The 19,827-nt window shown below is 41.4% G+C and overlaps 1 protein-coding gene across 14 annotated transcripts in view; it reads right to left on the bottom strand.

Annotated features, from left to right (window-relative positions):
• Positions 1–10,698: 10,698 nt before the first annotated feature.
• Positions 10,699–19,827, bottom strand: part of znf618 (zinc finger protein 618) — a 42,347-nt gene continuing 33,218 nt past the window's right edge. For all 14 annotated transcript variants that reach the window (XM_049603626.1, XM_049603628.1, XM_049603621.1 and 11 more), the window contains 2 exons: positions 18,265–19,364; positions 10,699–18,046 (listed from right to left, as the gene is read on the bottom strand). In XM_049603626.1, coding sequence (XP_049459583.1) covers positions 17,498–18,046; positions 18,265–19,364 — 1,649 coding nt within the window. In that variant the 3' untranslated portion in view covers positions 10,699–17,497. The remainder of the gene's footprint in view (positions 18,047–18,264; positions 19,365–19,827) is intronic.

Consider the following 19,827-nt stretch of genomic DNA (forward strand, 5'->3'; position numbering starts at 1 on the left):
TAATATTTTGTACATTAAAAATGGTCCAAATGATGACATGCATTGTGGAAATTGCCGTTTACGGGGATTAGCCTGCAGATTTATCACCCAACTCTACAGTTCCCCTCAGCTCGACAAAATCTAGTGCCTATACTCATGGTTTAGTGTTATGGCCCACACTGTTCGCTACCTGTCTGGGACCAAATGACCAATCTCAGAACCCATCAGCTATTGGTCTGACAACAAAAAAAAGCATCTCTGGGCAATAACCTCTTAGGAGAGTCAAGACTTCCTCCACTAATTTGCCACTTGGCTTATCTCTGTAAACAAATATCTGGATGTGAATATAAATGCGAATAATTACAAAACAAAGCTAGTATAAAGCTAAATCATCATCAGACAATAGCCAGTGGGCTCTGAGATTGTATTTCGGCCAATGCCTTGCGCCTCTTCATATAGGCTGTTTACCTGCTGCTCAAAGGCAATTGGTTAATACGACTTGGACGACAAACAGAAACAAGAATGCTTCCAATACCAAAATCTTGTCCTGCTGCCTATGAAGTCTGCATACGTATACACATATCTGTTTGTGGAGATTACCAGATGGCAGACAATGTTAGCGACTAGCTTGTGGAAATAGTGGAGCATTTAGAAACTAAAGAACAAGATATTTCCATGAGGAGTTGGTTGAGACCAAAAACAGAGATAAAAGGAGAGTTAATATAGAGTTTTTATTCTTCAGGTGAACACAGTGAGACTCCAAATGAATGCTAATGTTGCTCTGTGTCTGCTTGATGTGTAAATGTGTTAACATGTGCGGCATATTAACTTTCTGTGATAATACGTCAATGTTGTGTTCCCCTTAAATAGCCTCTCACCGCCACCCATCCACGAAAAAATAAAATAAAATTATATGTAGCTTTAACCAGACTTATTCAACATAGTCCCCCACCCCCAAAACCAAAACAGCAGTAATTTTGTTGCTATTACATTAAGGTAAACACAGACTAATGGTTTTAACAGGATATCTAAAATCTGGAGTTAATTGTCACGATAATGGTCATAATAATAATAATGGGAAAATATGTAATAATTTCATATCCAAATATGAGATAACTTTCAACAATCAGAAAACTTAATCAAATTACTGCACACACTTGCACGCTGACTGCATGAGGCTGCGCACAAGCTGTTAAAGAGATTAATCAAATTTGACAGCAGTGACCACAGAGCAGCAGCAACACTGTTAAGCACTAAGGAGAGAAAACCTCAAACAATATGTATGAAAGATGTAGATAACAACTGTACACCGGTTTATCTGGTTTCAGAGTGGAGCTAATGCTGCTGTGGAGGTCGCCTCAGCACAGTTTGTTTCATCCAGACAAAACCCCTGCGGTGTGGAGGTCGGGAGGTCTCAACATTGTACACAGTGACTGTTTTTAAATATAGCAACAAAGTAAAGGGAACCATTAGAGACCACCGGATGTCCTGGTGCTTTGCTGTTCAAGTCGCACACATATACCCGATCAGCCTGCCATTTTAAATACAAAAACTAAATACGAATATTTGCTATATGCTACTGAGATGTGGATGCAACAATGACTAAAACTAAATCAATGGCTGTCTAAATTTGGACAAGCTGTACCTGTCACCAGAGTCAACACTCTCTCAAGTATCCTCTGTGACCTCAAAGCCTCACGCCTCTATTAAGACTTTCCTTTTATTAATACAACCAAGCCTCAATATCTTTGAGGCAGGGCATATTTACACTTATCTGAACAATAAAAGAAAATCTACGTGCCAAATCCTCATAAAGCCTCAGATCCATTGTGTGGCGCCAGCATCACAACTGTACTGTCTGTCTGTCTGTGTGTCTGTGTGTGTGTGTGTGTGTGTGTGTGTGTGTGCGTGTGAGTGTGCATGCTTGCACACCAGTGTTTACCTGTATGGCTGCATTTGCACAGATTGCACATTTACCTGTAAGCAGAAATGGATATGGCCACACAGTGTAGGAGGGAGCCTGTGTTAAAGTGCATGGAGTGTATGTGTGTGTGTGTCTGTTCTTTGTGGTTGTTTGCATGAATGCGTGAATCAGAGAGAAAAAAAAAGACTTCTCAATGTGCCAAGGTACAAATGTTTCACAGCACTCAGAGAGGTGTAGTCCTTAGGAGACTGTAACCGAGAGAAAAATGGCAGGAATGTCTAGAATGCGGTTGGTAAACAACTTTAACAAAATGCAGTGGACCTTGCAAAGAACATATATATACCTTATGCTCTCTGGGTGTGCCGTAAATAATCGAAGTGCTCTGTGGAGCACGAAAACAACGTTTTGGTTTGTGTGGACACACTGTGTTGCGTAAGATGTAATGTATATTTTACTCTGAGCGGGGAAGGGAAACATAATGCTTTAGTGTGATGGTAAAGTCAGTAAGCAGAAAAACACATGCTGTAGCATAAGTAAACAATGCATAATGCTACACTGAGATGAGCAAACAATGGGCACGTGCTTATTTGCAGTCAACAATGCAATGCCGCACCTTAATGTGTCTGGGCCAAACAATGCAAAAGCCGATTATGCAAATTGGGGTTATCGAGGGCATTGCAACGTAACAATGGCACCAAGTTGATTGAGCCGGGGCTGTGTGTATGTGTGTGTACGCAACCCATCCCCTTGGGTTTCTTTTTTCCCCGCAGATGCCCTTCCCAAAACCCCCCATCCCATGGTCTCCGTTCTGAGGCCTCATTATAGGGGCTGCTGTCAATCGGAGGGTCAAGGGTCACAGCAGAGGATCAGCTTGATCAATACCCCCCGGCCTGATCAATCAACTTGTCTTTTCGTTTCCACCAATAAGATACCGGCTTCCATCAAAACAAAGGAGTGAGAGGAAAAAGAATGCCAGAAAGAATTAGGAGGAGTAAGAAAAGGGAGAATGTAAACAAGCCTGCCTCGCTGAGCAGATCCCAGAAGCTTCTTTTTTTTCCTCAGTTTAGAATGACATTGTCAAGGACTAGGACATTGATGAACAGTGTGCGTCATCATGATGCACCTGTAATGCCCTTGGGCCACTCTGTGTTCGCTCCAGATCTGAGACACCTTGTCGGAGATTCAGATCTGCAGCTGCATCGTGATCAGTTCCTTATGGCAATAATAATAATATACACATATGCACTGACCGTCTCGATCTTCTTTAGTGGTGGCAATAACTTAAAAAAAAAACCGAAGGGTTAGGTCATCTCAAATCATTACAGTGGGAAAAAAAACTGCTCTTTACAAAATAACTCAAACAATTAAGCTTTATGATCACAAAAGCATACTTCCATTTAATTATAAATCACCTCATTTCATATATCCAAATTACAAGACACAGTCAGCCTCTCCACATTTCCTTTTAGCAGTCGCAGAGTTAAGAAAATTGAAACGATCCATTAGCTTTGATTATCAAACAGGCTTAATAAATGGGTCATTTTTCAGTATCCTCTCAAATTAAAATTGCCCAGTGTGTATTTTCAATTGAGTGTCTGCTTCTGTGCCAAGGAATTATTCTCCCTGAGGAATAATTCCAGCCACCAAGTAGTTACAAATCATGGAAATGAGATGATGGAATATAGAATAGAAAGGCACTCGATGCTAAATCATTAAAAATGTACTTTCTTTACCTCAGCTCCAGAGCGACGCCTCACATGACATTGGTTGGCGGAGAGTCAAGCATAAAGAGCGAGCTGGCTCCGGGCGGCTCTGAGGTAAAAGATAAGTCTGGGCAATATTCTAACAACACAGTCATGACATAAAGCAGATTTAAAAGGTTTGTAATACAATTTGAATGTTCTAAAAACAAGGGTAACAGTATACTCAAAGGTGGAGTCAGTGATTCTGGAGCGAGACTATTGATATTTGAACTCAACACCCAAGGCTCCTTCAGAAGGTTCGGTAATATCTCTGATGTTATTTACGTTTAATTACTATCATGTCCTAGCTCTGTTTCTCATGGCAAAGTGTTGTGAAACTCAGTTCGAGCCACTTTGTTTCCCATTTACAGAGCCAGGGCTGTGTGTGAACACTATATATATATTTTTTTCATTGTACACACAGAACAGTCGGCTAGTGGACCATGAGGTCACTAAATATGGCCAAAGGTGTATTGGATTAGAATTGCTGATGGCGCCTTTAAGTGACATTTGGACTGCATGAATGAGGATGTCTCTCACAAAACTACTCCCAACTCACTGTGATCAGGAAACACAAATGCCTCAATAATATTTCATAAAAAAGTAAATTTATCAACCAACCTCACTCCCTTTATTCCCTGTGGCACAAAACATTAAAAAAATAACAAAACAAAAAACAAAAAGTAAGATAATCAAATAAACTTTTAAACAGAATACTCTCAACTTGTTCTGTTTGTGGCACAGACAACAATTTTCAAATCATGACTCATGAAATACCACTAGTTGCAATACTGCAAACATTAAAGGCATACTTTGACTTTTCTTCACTTTTTTTCCTAAGAGTTAAGGGTCATTCATATTCTCCATATGTACGAAAATAGATCAGTTCATTTCGAGCATTGTGACTATCACTGCCCACATACTGTCACGCACCCTTTATGTTGGTATTGATACATCCACTAGATGGCACTAGAGTGCAGAGTCAAAAGTTTCGGGGAACAACAAACGAGGCAAAGACGGAGGAGGTTATAATTTAGTGCCTTTTAATGAAGGCAGCACTGAAGATGGCATTGGTCTGTGTTTACCAATTCCTACTGTTCTGCAATTTTTTAAAACGTCTTTGTTGTGTCGCACAGTTGTATCTCGCTAAGACTATGCTACACTACCCCCACAATTCCCAGTGGTACTGCTGTGTTTCCTTCATATCTATAAGCTTTCAGAAAATGTGCATGGATAAAGACGAAATGAACACGGAGTACAGAGAGAAGGCTATATCCTTGTCCAAATCCACATATCTAACGTTAAGCATAAATGAGCAGCACGGTGGTAGAGTGGTTAGCATTAATAGAGTTCCTGCTTAGAACCCGGGTCAGCTGTGTTTCCTTCGGGTACTCCGGCTTCCTCCCACAGTCCAAAGACATGACTTGTGACTCTAAATTGGCCATAGGTGTGAATGTGAGTGTGAATGGTTGTCTGTCTCTATGTGTCAGCCCTGTGATAGTCTGGCGACCTGTCCAGGGTGTATAATGCCTCTCGCCCAATGTTAGCCGGGATAGGCTCTGCCGTGACTCCGCAACAGGTGAAGCAGTTGAGCAAAATGAATGAAGGAATACATAAATGAGCTCTAAGATGAGATGAATGATAGCCTACCACTCTCATGCCTGTATGCGACACAGTATAGCCTGTATGCTAAACAGTTAGCATAGCTTAGCATAAAAACTGGAAGCGGGGGAAACTAGTCTTGCAGTGTCTAAAGGTATGAAAAACACCATCTGTAAAGGGGTGGTTATGTGTGATGCGATTATTTCATTGTGGGGGGCAGTGACAGTGAGACTCACTGTCTCAACCAGCCAAAAATTAGTCTCGCACATAACCTTTGGATGTGCCGACTTTTTCTTTCGGAGCCAGGCTAGCTGCTGCCCCCTGTTTCCAGTCTTTATGCTATGCTAAGCTAAAAGAGTGCTAGCTCTAGCTTAATATTTAACAGATGGATAGGGGAGTTGTATCTCAGATCTGAGTGAGCAAAAGTTATTTCTTCAGGTCTACAATGCACGGACAAAAACAGAGTCATTTATAAAAGGAAAGTAATCAAACACGATACAAGTATTGCAGAATCAGGACTGTGGTAGCCAAGTTAAATACGTTTTAAAACATTATTTCAATTTTACAAATGGTCTTTTGTAAATAAACAGTCATTTCTTAATCACAATTGGCATAGCTAAAAAACCAAGAATCACGAAGAGCAACAAAAAAATAAAGGGGCATAAATCAAAACAACAAAAAATGAGATATATCCCCACAAATGTTTCTGGCTCTTTTACTAGAGTACATTTTTGAATTGATTGTAACAATTATATGCAGTGGGGAACAGATTGCTAAACTAGGGAGGCAAGAGAGAGGAAATGGAAGAACAAACAGGTTATGAACTGGATTTACATTCACTATGTTACAAGTGCAGCACATGGTATATGTTTTAGCTTAGCGCCCTGTCAAAACAGCCCAAGGGACGATGTCTAACAACTCATTTGCAGGGAAAGAAGTTTGAAAGGTGCAGCAGAAGGTGAACTGAGTGAGCAGCTGAAAACTGTGCAGACACTACAGAACAGGGACGAAACAGGGAAAGACAAAATAAAAAGCAGCAACAGAAGGAACAGATTGTATAATGAGCCGGGACAGAGGAGTTGATTACTTTCAACTTCTGACATTTTGTAATAATTTCCCAGCCAAATAACACAATTTTATTGGTATGTGTAATGTTACTTGTCAAGCCTCAGGTTCTCTTGGTGCAAATTAATTGTAGAATAGAGAAAATATGTCAATGAAAAAAATATTTAACAAAAGGCAGAGTCATGTCGGGAACACAACCACTGATGTGCCCTGGCAAGAACAATGCTTGTAAAGACCAGCGTCAGCAATCCTGAATATGGCAGTTTAACAAAAGGGCAATGACGTCTTTACACAAAACAAATAGGCCTGTTTCACTATAGCCGAGACCGTATGGGCTTCATTGTAAGGGTCTGAAATTCTGCCTGGGCATTTATCCTCCTCTTGTCATTGTCCTCAGCTGTCTGAAATTGCATGATGAGGCTGGATGTGCTCCCCAGATCATGACGACGATTAATAAATAATAACAGTGAGATCAGGGGGACATCACTGAAGGGCTATTTATATCCACAAAGCAAATTTAACCTTGACCTCCTTTTCACAGTGACCACACTTGCCTTCTCCAAGCCAAGAGTCAAACATCATATTTTCACACTTCGGCGTCATCTCATAACTCTGACTTAGATATGAAATATTCAAATGCTGCTCTGCCTGCTGTAATAGGCAGTGAAATTCCTCATCATAGCCTTCGCAGACAGTGTGCTCTTTGTTTCAGGGAGGAAGTTGGCAGCACCTGTGAGCTGGTACATCTGAGGTATGCAAAACACCTGGACACTCATTTTGTGTGTTTACATCATATTGTTTCATTTGTGGCTTTGGGAAGAACAAAGACATTCTGAGAGATGCACGAGAAGCTACAAATTCAGTGTTTTTTTTTTAAGGGGAGACATCATCATCTGAGTTGGTATATGACGTGCCCAACGCAATCACAAGAATAAATGTTGGCATTGTACCATTCTGCAAACAACAGATATGTGAGATTTGTGCATGTAGATATATTGAAACTTTACATCTTAATTTTCAAATTTATGTTGCGATAAAGCTGTGGTTAACATGTGGTTAGGTTTAGACATAAAAGGTGTTTGGTTAAGGTTAGGAAAAGATCATGTCTTTTAACATGCCACAAACATGGCTGGAAATGTCCTGACATAGCATTAAAAATACCAGATTTTGTCACCACAAACGCGACTGGAAAAGTCCCATTGTGTAGTTAAAAAAATACCCAGTTTTGTTGCCGCAAACGCAACTAGAAATATCCCAACATGTTGTTAAAAATTACCCGGTTTTGTCGCCACAAACACAGTAGGAAATGTCCCAATGTGTCGTTAAAAATACCCAGTGTTGTCACACAACACAGTAGGAAAAGTCCCAGCGTGTTGTCAAAAAATACCCGCTTTTGTTACCACAAACACAGTTCGAAATGTCTCGACGTGTTGCTAAAAAATAGCCAGTTTTGTCGCCACAAACACAACTAGAAATATCCCAATGTGTTGTTAAAAAACACCCGGTTTTGGTCGCCACAAACACAGTAGGAAATGTCCCAATGTGTCCTTAAAAATACCCAGTTTTGTCCCCACAAACACGTCTGAAAATGTCACAACATGTAGTTAAAAACCTTGGTTTGGTCGCTAAAACGTGGCTGGAAATATCCTGACATGCAGTTGAAATACAAAGTTTTGTTGCCACAAACACGGCTGGAAACGTCCTAACATCTCGTAAAAAATTAAAATTGTTGTTTGTTGGTTCCGAACAGCGATTTCCTGCTTGGCAGTTGTCTCGCCTAGGTGTCACGCCATCCACCATCCCCTCCTCAGCTCAACTCATATACATTAAATATGAACTATGGAACTTTGGGAATGTTGATATGATACGTATGAAACATATAAAAGGTAACTTACTGCAATGCCAACACTTTATTCTGACGACTGGGCTGGATGTGCGTGCATGTGTATATATGTGTGTCTGCGCAGGTGTGCAGAGGGAGCAGAGCAGGCAGGCGAACAGACAGGCGCACCGGGTGCCTGTGAGGTCAGGGGCTAGGTGGAGTGTTAGCAGGAACGACACCTGACAGCAACTGGGTGGATGTGCCCTGGCAGTTCTGTACATTCATGTCACTACTGATAAAAGTCAGCACCTGCTGAGCAGGAGAAACTACAGTGCCAGTGCCACCGGGTCCTCCATACAGGACAAGGAGAGGAGGATGAGAACACTTCCTTCCGCCTGTCCTTCCCTGTCCCTCCAATGCTCACTGAGCAGACAAGTCGGGACAGCTGTGATCGCCATTGGTTGGGCAGGGGTGAAGGTGCCAACCTTGTCAATGCCAGAGGTGGGAGCAAAGCTACACGGCACCGCCTAATTTGGGCTTGGAAAAACGAAACCTGGATGCCTCTCTTTTCGTTGTGTAACAGCCAAGGGCAAAGTGAAGAGTACAGAACTTTCCGTGTTACTGTAAAAGTAGCTGGACAGCTACATGTGTCTTACCCCCCCTCCCCCCCCACACACACACACACACCACCACCACCACCAAAACAGATGGTGGAGGAAGGACAAGCGTGAATTGTGTAGGCACAGTACTGCATAGTAGTTTATCACCGTGACGTCTGTGTTTTGTATTGTTAACATGTTTTCCTGCTGTCAGGGGATTTCCTCAGGTGCTCTGGGTTCCTTCAACTGTACAAAAACATGCAAATCCTCCAGACTGAAAATTCCAAATGACCCTGAACTCATCTCCTTTCCTTCATTGTGAAATTGGAGTTGAACTCAAGTTTCTATTTACAGTGGATATACTGTATAACTCCATAAACACAGTCATAGAGGCCAAATTACACGCAGAAATAGTTTTGGAATACTGGGTGGTGTTCTGGCTGTCTTGGAAAGTCTCAAACATCTTGGCCTTCCACGTTCAAAGGGAACATCCTAACCTGGATTACCTGAAGCTCAACGGTATGATGGTGTTTTTCAGTCATCAAAAGCCGCACTTGAGCAATCAGCATCACCTCAATGTTTGATTTTGGTTTTTAAATCTATGTTTGAACTTCTGAGGCCTCAGTTTGCAGTGTTGCTCCACCGGATTACATTATTTCACAGAGGTGGTGCTTTTATTGTGTCCACTCTGTAGCTGATAAAAAGCCAGATACTGCCACCTAGTGTTCACATACTGTTACACAGAGGGAACCCCCTTTATTTTCAGCTGCTGCTGCATTTATTACTCTCAATGCAAAGCACAAATTCATAATTTTAGAACTTGAACAATGGCATCAAGCAAAAAATGAAATAAAATAAAACTGTATGATTTGTGTGGATGTATGCCAGTTGCAAAGCAGGCTCAGTACTCCTCTAGACTTTCCTTTTGAAAGAGCTGATCTGCAACTTTCCCTTAGCCCAGAACGAAACGGAAGCAATTGTCCAGTGGGCGGGTTGTTTTCCCCACATTTTGCTTTTCTAAATGACTGAAAATGAGGGCAAATACTTGGTGCCGTAAGCAAAAACAAACTTAGCATCTCACTGTAGTAATAGTTTGTGGAAAAACGTCACCTTCAGCAAAGGGGTGTGGAGGAAGGGAGTAGGTCGTATTGTGTGTGTATGTGTGTGTGTGGTGGGCGAGGGGTTAGCGGGGCAGTGGAGAAAGAGTGGGGGAGGCAAACTTGGACGCATGTGCTGCAAATTAGGCTTTTGGTAGGCAGCCCTTGTGTTGGGAGCAGCGGAGGAGACAAGAGCGCGGGTGTTTCTGCATGGCAGCAGACTGCTGCACCTTGGGGGCTGACTGACCCGGGTGCAAAAGCAGGGGGAAAGACAGCAGGCAGTGACGAACACTTGCTCGCTCTTTCCCTCTTCCTGTCTCACTCCCTCGCTCTTTTGCCCTATTGGTGGCCCCTGGGGAACCCTTGCACGCACCTCTAAGCAGCCTCTGTATATTCACTTCCCATGTGTGAGTCTTCAATCGCGCTGCCCTTATATAAGGCCTCTTTCCTCCTCTACATGTGTTTGAAGCCCTCCGTCTCTCCCTCTCAGCCACTGTGGAAAGCTCTGCTTCATTTCTCTCTGGGTGGGAGTCCTCATTCATACTGAAAATAAGCAACCAGAGTCATTTTTACAGGAAGATCGTCAAATATCCTCTCAAGTTCGCTTGATTCATACATACAGAAGCAGGCTTTCTAAACATTTCACTTCATCCCCTGACTGAAAAGGAAACTTCTTTCATGTGAAACGGGGGCAAAGGGAGTTTAAAGCATTTTGGTTTCAATCTTACCCTTGAATACACACTTCCACTTGGATAAAACTGGACTTTCTGACATTAAAACACCTCTCAGATCCTCAAACATCCATCTTCTCTCAACATACACATGCACAGACAGGCACCATTCCTATAACTGCATATAAACCACAGTGTTGACACAGATTTGGAGTTTATTCACACATCACATACTACAGTGGGTAATGTATTCAAGAAACATTGAACAGCGCTGCCACATATGACACAGGAAAAACAAAAGAAAAAGACACTGAACCCTTTCTTCGCCATTATATAAAAATAGTGTTGCTACAAAAGTATAAATTAGGCTTACTAATAAGACAACTCAGATCTGAAGCTACACAGGAATCTGCTGCCAAAGTGCGATAAAAAAGACAAAATGAAGAGAATCAAACCCATTTTTTTTGCATTTTAGCAGAGTATAAAAGGAAGAAATGCCTGTAAAATAGGATGAAAGCAACACTAGTTTCTTAACCTGAATTGATAATACAGACTATAATCCATAGTTAAAAAAAAAAAGATCTCCATGTTTGCATTCTTATACCATATTTTACAATTATTATCTGAATAAGTTAAAATCCTGAAACAAAATAAAACTTACAGCTGATTTCAGTTGTCTAATAACAGTATCTAACTTGAGTTTTCTATTATATCAAAAACCTTTTGAAATGCTACTGTAGAAAATAGAGGTATAATGTTATTGGTGTTCCCTACTGTATCTCTGAAATGAAGGCTCCCCCTTGTGGCATAAAAACAGCAGTTCTCATGTATTTACATAATACATCTTCTGAAAATGGATGATGTCAACCCATTAACACCAACCCATGATCAGCGTCGCTACTCCCACCTCGAAAGGTTAATTATCAGTCCCGCTTGCTTGTCTGACTCGTGATGAGTGTCTCAAGGTAACGTCTACTCATAAAGCCAGTGTTTCTCAACAGATGGAAGTGAATCATGTCGGCTCTAACTTTATATATCAGTACTCTTATTAAAAGCATGCATATCTTAGATATAATTTGTATTTAATCAACAAAAAGAACGCTATTCTAAGTAAAATCATGTTGACATCATTACGTCAACAATGGCATTTTGTCCCAGAGCATATCCTATTTAAAATACTTATTTAAAAACTGTAAGAAAAATCCCTTCATCAGTTCAATTGAGGATCACCGCTAAGACTGCAAATCAATGTACAGTATTTTGACTATATCTTAGACCAGAGCTAAATTTTGTATCTGATTTTCAATCTTTAAATGACGACATTACCTTCTGAGTACTGAGGTAAAACATTGGATTGGTACTTTAAAAAAATTAAATTTCAAATATAATATACAGCAATCTTTTTTTTAACCAAAATATAAGTGTGACATTAATCAATTTGCAAACAGCAGTATACATATTGATTATTATGATGAAATAATGTACGTCTTGGTTACACTGAATGAAGTCACTTTCCCCAAGCCTTACAGAGGGAAAACAGATAACAGATTGTGTTAACGTGTGAGTGAAAGAGTTATTTTTCCTGAACCTTATTGCAAAATAAAAAAAAATCAGACAGTTTAAGAAATCATTAAAGAGTAACCTAAGACCCCCTGAAAATGTTGTCTTTGCTGACCTCCAGTGGTTGCACACAGAGATGTACAGGTGCACTTCAAAACCCCAAAGACATCACTGCTCTGTTGGGTGTGGTTAGAGGTGCGACAGGCCACATTTCTAACCACAACCATGCATCACTGATTGTGAAACAGGGAGAAGACCTTCAACAAGAGAGGGCAGCAAAAGTAGTTTACAGCCTGGTTTTAAGTTACTCTTACAAAAGAGGATAAAAAGAACATGTATGAATCACTACATCAAAGCTGTTAATGGAGGTAAAGAGGGCAACAGTCTGTTAAAAACAATCTGATGTAGTTTGCAATGCAGAGCTGTTCACCTTTGATTGACAGGTAAGCATTTTCAACCTTTAAAGCATTTATAAAAGAAGTTGACAATTTAATACATAACTGAAAAATGACACTCAGGTGGACTAGAAATATTTTTAGCTGGACCTTGGCGTTGCACTTTAGACCATTCACTCAAATGCCCTGTAATATCCCATGTGCAGTGTACTGACTTCTTACTTTCCACTTCCTGTGTCCTTTACAGCCTAAAGGTACAGTCACATTTAACAAAATTGCCCAGCTCTCAGCCTCAAAGAAGAACATATCACAATTGCAGCCTGGGTCATAAATAAATATTTTTAAGTGTGATTATAAACCTGAAACTGTGGCTAAATAAGTTGGTGCCATAGAGCTGGAGTACTAAAGTTATTATGTGTGCACAGTTCAGCAGTGATCCTACTGAGTAACCGTGCACATCAGCAAGATCAAAGATAAACAAAGATGAACCATAACAGGAAACGTATGCTTGAATTCGTCCAAGTCAACTAACATTAACAGCAGACTGAGTGAACATTTGCTGGGCAGAGGAGTAATGTGACCGTATCCTGAAGGTCTAGTGTGTAGGATTTAGTGGCATCTAGCGGTGAGGTTGCAGAATTGAAACTTCTCCCATATGCCAAGTGTGTAGGAGAAGTATGGTGGCCAAAAAAAAAAAAAAATGAATGGCCCATTTTAAACCCAGTGTTTGGTTTGTCCATTCTGGGCTACTGTAGAAACAATATGGTAAACTCCGTGGAAGAGGACCCGTTTCACATGTAGATAAAAAAACAGCTCATTCCAAGGTAACAAAAACACAATTATTCCTCTTTTTGAGTCATTATAAACTAATGAAAACATAGTTAGGAATATTACACACAATTTCTGCTATTAGATGCCCATGAATCCTACACAATGGACCATTACGTTGAACTGGGAAGCTGGGAAACAAAATAAATACAATGTTTTTTGGGTTTTTTTGTTCTTTTCTTAAAGTTGATTTTTTTCAGTTATGACTATTAGTGTTTAATATCTGAATATAATTCAAAGGGTAGATTATATAGCCTCTCATCCATGTGGAGCAGTGACATTATCTAACTGTACTGAACCCTTTAGGATCAAATGATATTTAAGCTGCATTACAAATATTAAGATAAACAAATCCCAAATGAAACACTCATACTACAGTATTTGTTTTGTTAAATCTCTCTGCTCTGGTATGACCCCAGAAAAGACCTGACCTACTGAGTATAGGTTTACGGTATAGAAATAAAATGACAGTTCATTTTATTTCCATGGTTCTGAGTATAGGTTTATACAGTGGATACTTGTGCTTGGGTGTGTTATTGTTATTGTGGAAATAATTCCTGACCTGTTATATAGAAATTAAATTAAGAGATGACCTGAACTTTGGAATAAAGCACTTGTCAAATACCACAGTTGTTAATGATTTTTTCCACATTTGACCACTGGAGGGCACTGTTTCAAACCATCAGCCAGAGGTTCTTTTGAATCTACAGGAGTGGGGAAAAAAAAACTACAAGCTTTAGAAAAGATGGTGAAAAGAAGGCCATTTAACAGCAATAAAAAGGCATGATGTTGGCTCTGACTGTTAAAGGGAGAGCTCAGATTTTTTGAAGTGGGGTTTTATGAGGTACTTATCTACAGTCAGTGGATTACCTATAGTAGATGGCTGACGGCATGTCTTAAATTTGGCGAAGCAGGCAGGAGTACTGTTATGGAAGGAAAGCAATATACTGCTGTGGACAGGGTGAGCAGTAAAACCTATTTTAGCCACCTAAAAAAAAATCAGTTTAAGTGTGTGCTATATGTGTAACATGTATGTCACTCAGGCGGCCCCGCCCTTAAATATGCATAACCTTAACACTTAATAAAATGTGAATGGAAGAGTATTAAAAAAAATTCAACCCTGTACAATTGTCATGAATGTTGAAATTAGCTATAGAGACCAAAACTGTTTTTTGTACCAGGGTGTAAACTATTTATATCTGCTGAGAAGTTGGACATGTGAACATGGGGGACTAAAGGGATTTACGCTGTTTTGGAGCCAGCATCAAGTGGCCATTCAAGGAACTGCAGTTTTGGCACTTGCGCATTGGATTCATTTCTCAGCCTGAGGTTGCCGTTTGTTTACACTACTATTCCTACAAATAAGCGCGGCTGTGCCGCACACTGAATTATACCAGAGATCAGCTGTTAGGTCAGATTTTCAGCCTTTTTTGGAAGAGACAACAAATTTGTGACAGCAACGACAAAATGACGTTCACTGTGGCGACAAGGGGAAACCTTTATGAACCACAGTATACAGAGGAACTTTTGTAGATGGAGACTTAATGGGCCGAGAGAGAAAAAGGGGAAATTTCTGTGGAAACTGGAGGCCAAGAAAAAGCACCAGCTAACTGGCTGTGCAGATGCAAAGCCCACCTGCTGCATGGAGCCGGTTAAAAAACAACTTCAGGATCTTTCTGAATCAGAGGATGCCAGTGCCTCACATGCAGTCTGAATCAACAATCATCCAGAGTCCCCCCGAATGCCAATGTCTTGTGGACCGTCTTCAATTTGGCATAGTTGGGCCTATGCGTAGGAATACAGAAGTCCTGCAGTTGAGAAAATGTAGTGGGAAGGAACGGTCTAATGGCAAAGTAAAGCAGTAAAAATATTCTAAATATAGTGCACACTTTGAATGATATAGATTGACGATAGAGATTTTTTCGGTGGGTCTTTTTTTATAGGTGGCTAAAATACAGTTTGCTGCTGCCCCCATCCACAGCAGTACATTGCTTTGCTTCCTTGGCAGTACTCCTGTTCGTTTCTCCAAACTAGAAGGATGCTGACTGTCATCTCCTGTTGGTAATACACTGATTATATTTAAGTAACTCATACAGCCCAACCTTAAAAAGTCCGAACTATCCATTTAAGGTGGCGCATGAAAGAGACTTAAGGCCCAAAAACAGAGATGACAAACTAGTACTTGACTAATTAGTACCAAAGGCAACAAACAAATGTACAGTATAACTTCCATTCACCCTAGTCATTTTAGGAGGTATTAGCTAGCATATATGTATACTAGAATCCATAAAAAAATAAATAAGTTGACTTCATTAGGATGCATGTGTTGATTTTAACGTACTGGCAGAAGTTGCTTCATCCTGTAAAAAAAATAAACCCTCGGAGACCCATTTTTCGTTTGTTGCAAATGGCACTAACTGTATTTGGGGTGGAACGTTTCACAAAAGTCACGGTTCAGTACATACCTCGGCATTGAGGTCACAGTTCGGTGTGTTTTCGGTACAGTGAGGAAAAAGTGGCGGTGCCTGCTTGGGTGCACTCATTCCTGAGAGTTGATTTCACGAAGAAAATAATTTACCATTAATAATTAACTGTAAGAACGTCATGAAAACAGTCATTTTGAGGAGATAGAGTTGGAAACTATGCCCTATGATAAAGCTTATTGCTTTAAAAATGGAAATGTGTAGCTCGCAAGGAAGACAATGTTTACATTAAAATGATAAATGAGACAAAAAAGAATAAATAAAATAATAATGATAACTTTCCTGTGGACAAGTCTTTTCTAATTAAGCTTTGAAAAAACAAAACAAACACACACACATATACACACAGTGGGCAACCACACAAGGATTTATGCAATTATGAATTAAATCCTTGCCTACAAGCTTACCAAGCTGATGGCTAATAACATTACTGCTGTTTATCTGAGGGCAATGCACAGGCAGAATGTCTCCGGTAAGAAGAAGTGTACTGACGTCCCACAGAGCTGACTGATGTGACAGAGATTCCTGAAGTATCTGGAAACTATCATCTGGCCAGACAAAATGGCCTCTAGATGTCATTATTGTGTGTTTACTGACATACAAGCTGGGTTGTTCCATTAAGCATTAAAAGATAATATAACCAATATGCTATTTAATTCCCTGTTGGTGCAATCCAGCTGTGGTAAGGCTGAATGAAATCAGTGTAAGAGCTGACCACAAACAGATTCTAATATGATGCTGTCCTCTTTGTGCATGTTAAGACAAGTCAACCAAAAGCTTCATTTTATCCAAGAAAACTTCATGGTATAGGCCCATCTATGCAAATCTAGCAATTTGACTTGCAATTCTAGCAGCAAAAGACCTCTCAAGTTAATTTTAGTAAGAAAACAAACCACTGGATGACTTTTCTTTACAATTTGTAACATAAACAGAAATGGAAAGCATCATATTAATGTTTTATCGGCTGCTGTTTTACCCTTTGAATGAAAAATGCGTGCAGTGCAGTGCATGCAAATGATCGACAGCTAAATTTTTAGGTCACCAGAAGCGACCATCGAATTAGCTGCAATGATTTAGCTGTGATACCTGACTGTTTCCCGTGGCTGAGTATGTTGAAAAATATAATCTTCAGTGATACACGGTAAATCAAAAACCTGGTACACTTAAGTGTCAGAGGTGCAATGGCAGTGGAGATTCACCTCTTGAATTTTTGTGTCATACACCAATGAAACTCATCCTTCTTATACTGTACATGCTACAGTACGTACTGCTGTGAGTTTTCAGAGGTCTATGACGGTAGTTTCAAGCAGTGAAAGCTGACTTTACCTGAAAATGTTGCCATCCAGTGAGAATAACAGCATTATAGCCTTGAGCAGTCATTAGGCTGGAGTAATTCAAATCACTGGCCATGATAAGACTGATCCTGCTTACATGTGCATCCCAAACCGAGGGTGGCGTACCAAACGGGACAATCTTTTGAGAGTTACCGTTCCACCCCTACATTTTGTCCACAGTACTTTACAACAGTCCTTTCTCCATATAAAATATGTAATAAGCCGTATTGTTTTATGGGTGTTTGCAACCTATACAATGTGAGTTTCCTGTAAATATCTGTCTGGAGAAGTATTTAACACATTTAAGTTGTCTAAACCTACAGTATATAAATAATAGTCTTCAGTCATTGGTTGGAGGTGAAGGTTTGGTTGATTAGGGTTGGCTGAGTTTCTCTCCTAGCCCATGTTGGAGCGAAGGAAAATGAGTTTGTTCATCTCCTCAGCGGTTACCTGCTGCCTCCTCTTCATAGCTAGGCTCTGCTCGCACACAGTCACACACTCATTGCGTATGCCCACAGCAGGCACAGCAAGGAGCCACATCGCCAGGCGAGCGAGCTTGGGGAACTTCTCGTTCACTGCTGTGCTCCAGTACTGGAAGAGGTCAGGTGTGCCTTGGAGAAGAGGCTCAGCCAGGTATTGAAAAATCTCTTGCCTAACTTGGCTCTGACTCTCATCGTTACCAGACACAGAGCAAGATGAGGAGGTCCCCCGTGAGGTGCCGCCATTGTTTCCCGCACCCTCTACGCGACTTATTTTAGGAGTTGGTGGGCCGTCAGTGTCCCGCTCTTCACCACCTGAGCCTCCACCACCAGTCATACCTCCATCCCTGGTTTCAGCAGCCATTTCACATGCACGGGAGATTATGTCTTCATGCTGGTAGGCTGGCACTGAACGCAGCTTGAGTTGTGGATCCAGGACCATGGCTACCTGGTGGGCTCGTTCAACCTAGAGACAGACGAATAGTTGTCAGTACTTCCTAAAACCAAATACTCCTGAGCATTCATGATATACCAAGGCTCAGGTCTGGGTTTGAGCCCTAATACTTTTTTTTTGTAGCAATCATACCAACTGTCAAGTTGGCATCAAATGTCTGGTAAGATCTTTCACTTTGACAGCAAAATGTTAGTTTGAGAAACTTACTATACACAATGCCAGTTCATTACCTTGAAGTTCTCCTTCAGTGCTTCTAGGAAGTAGTGGCAGAGTTTGCTAGCCGTGCCAGTTCCAGCCTCTCCAGCTTTGGATGTGAAAAACTTCTCCAAGCGTAGGTAGACCGGCAGCACCTGCTGCAACGTTGGTCTCCTCTGACTGCTCAGCTCCAGAGCTGCCAGACGCAGAGGTGCCAGCAGACAAGCCAGCGTGCCCAGCAGATGCTTGTTGAGACCTTGGAGGAGTGGAGCTGTGGCCTTGCTGCGTCCAAAAGCCTCACAAATTTGTTCAAAGTGTGCATGGACCTGCAGAAGAGCTTCAGCCGTACGATCCCAGCAAGGAGGGGTGGGGCACTGTGCAGGGCTGCTCTGTGAACCTTCCTCAGTTGTGCTTGTGGATGTGTTGGTGCACGGCTCCTCGCGAAGGGACAGAGTGGTGGAGGAGGCGATATCTCGGCATGTTGAGAGAAGCTCAGCCAACTCGTGAAGGCCTCGAGCCTGGAGGCTTCGCTTCCCAAGAACAGCCTGGACAACTGCACCGAGAGAACACCCTGCGCATCGCAAGCATATCCTGCTCCGGCCGCCGCCGCCAAGTGGTGATCCTGCAAATCCTGCCGCCCACACTCTGGGCTCTGAGACATACACGGTGCGAATGTCTGACATCACAAACTCAGACAGCACATTCTGCACCCAGTGGTGAATCTGCTCAGGCCCCTCCCTCAGCTCAGCCTCCCTCACGCCGAGCACATAGCGCTTCAGTCTCGACCCCTCAACCTGGTAGGCTGTTAGAACGTAGCAAGCATCTGGACCTGATGTCTGGGAGTGGCAGGTGACAGCGATGCCAAGTGAAGCATTGGAGCCTAGAGCACACGTGACTTTGACTTTGACTTGGTTGTACATGCGGGGCAGCTGGCGCAGTGCCAAGGCACTCATGTTGCCAAAAGCATCACGGGTGGAGTAGGCACCATGACGAGCACCTGTATCCACTAGGGTCTGTGCCAACTTCAGGAAGTCCTTGCTGTTGAGCACGTTTAGCATGCTCAGATCTGAGCACATTACCCGTAAGAGGCGCTCAGCCACCTGCTGTCGTTCCTTCTCAGGTAGTCCATTATTCTCTGCCAGAACAGACAGCAGATGGATAAATAGGAAAGTGGAGTAAACATGAGAAAGATAATTAGTGTTTATTTGTTTTTCTTACTTTATGTTTTTGCAGAAAACACAGTATCTTATAAGAGAAAAGGAAATACAGAATCACAGGGAATAATAAAGACATGGTAACAACACTGGAACAAACCTGGATTCATTTTACGGACCAGATTCACTTTAAACTTTAAACTGCATTTGGCATTATTTGAATCTTATTCACAAGACGAAGATTTTCTTTTTGCTCTAGTGCAACAGAAAACACTCAGGGATGTTGTTAAATGATGTGCTTCTTAACCTACAGGCCACCGCAGGCTCCATAATTATTCCATTTCAACAACTTTCTAACAACACAGTGTACAAAGAGTCAAGGAGGGTACAAACGTTTTCATAGACCCCTATGTACGGTGACTCTGACAGTGTGAAATGAATTAA

Source organism: Epinephelus fuscoguttatus, linkage group LG18, assembly GCF_011397635.1.
Source record: "Epinephelus fuscoguttatus linkage group LG18, E.fuscoguttatus.final_Chr_v1".
Classification (NCBI taxonomy): Eukaryota; Metazoa; Chordata; class Actinopteri; order Perciformes; family Serranidae; genus Epinephelus; species Epinephelus fuscoguttatus.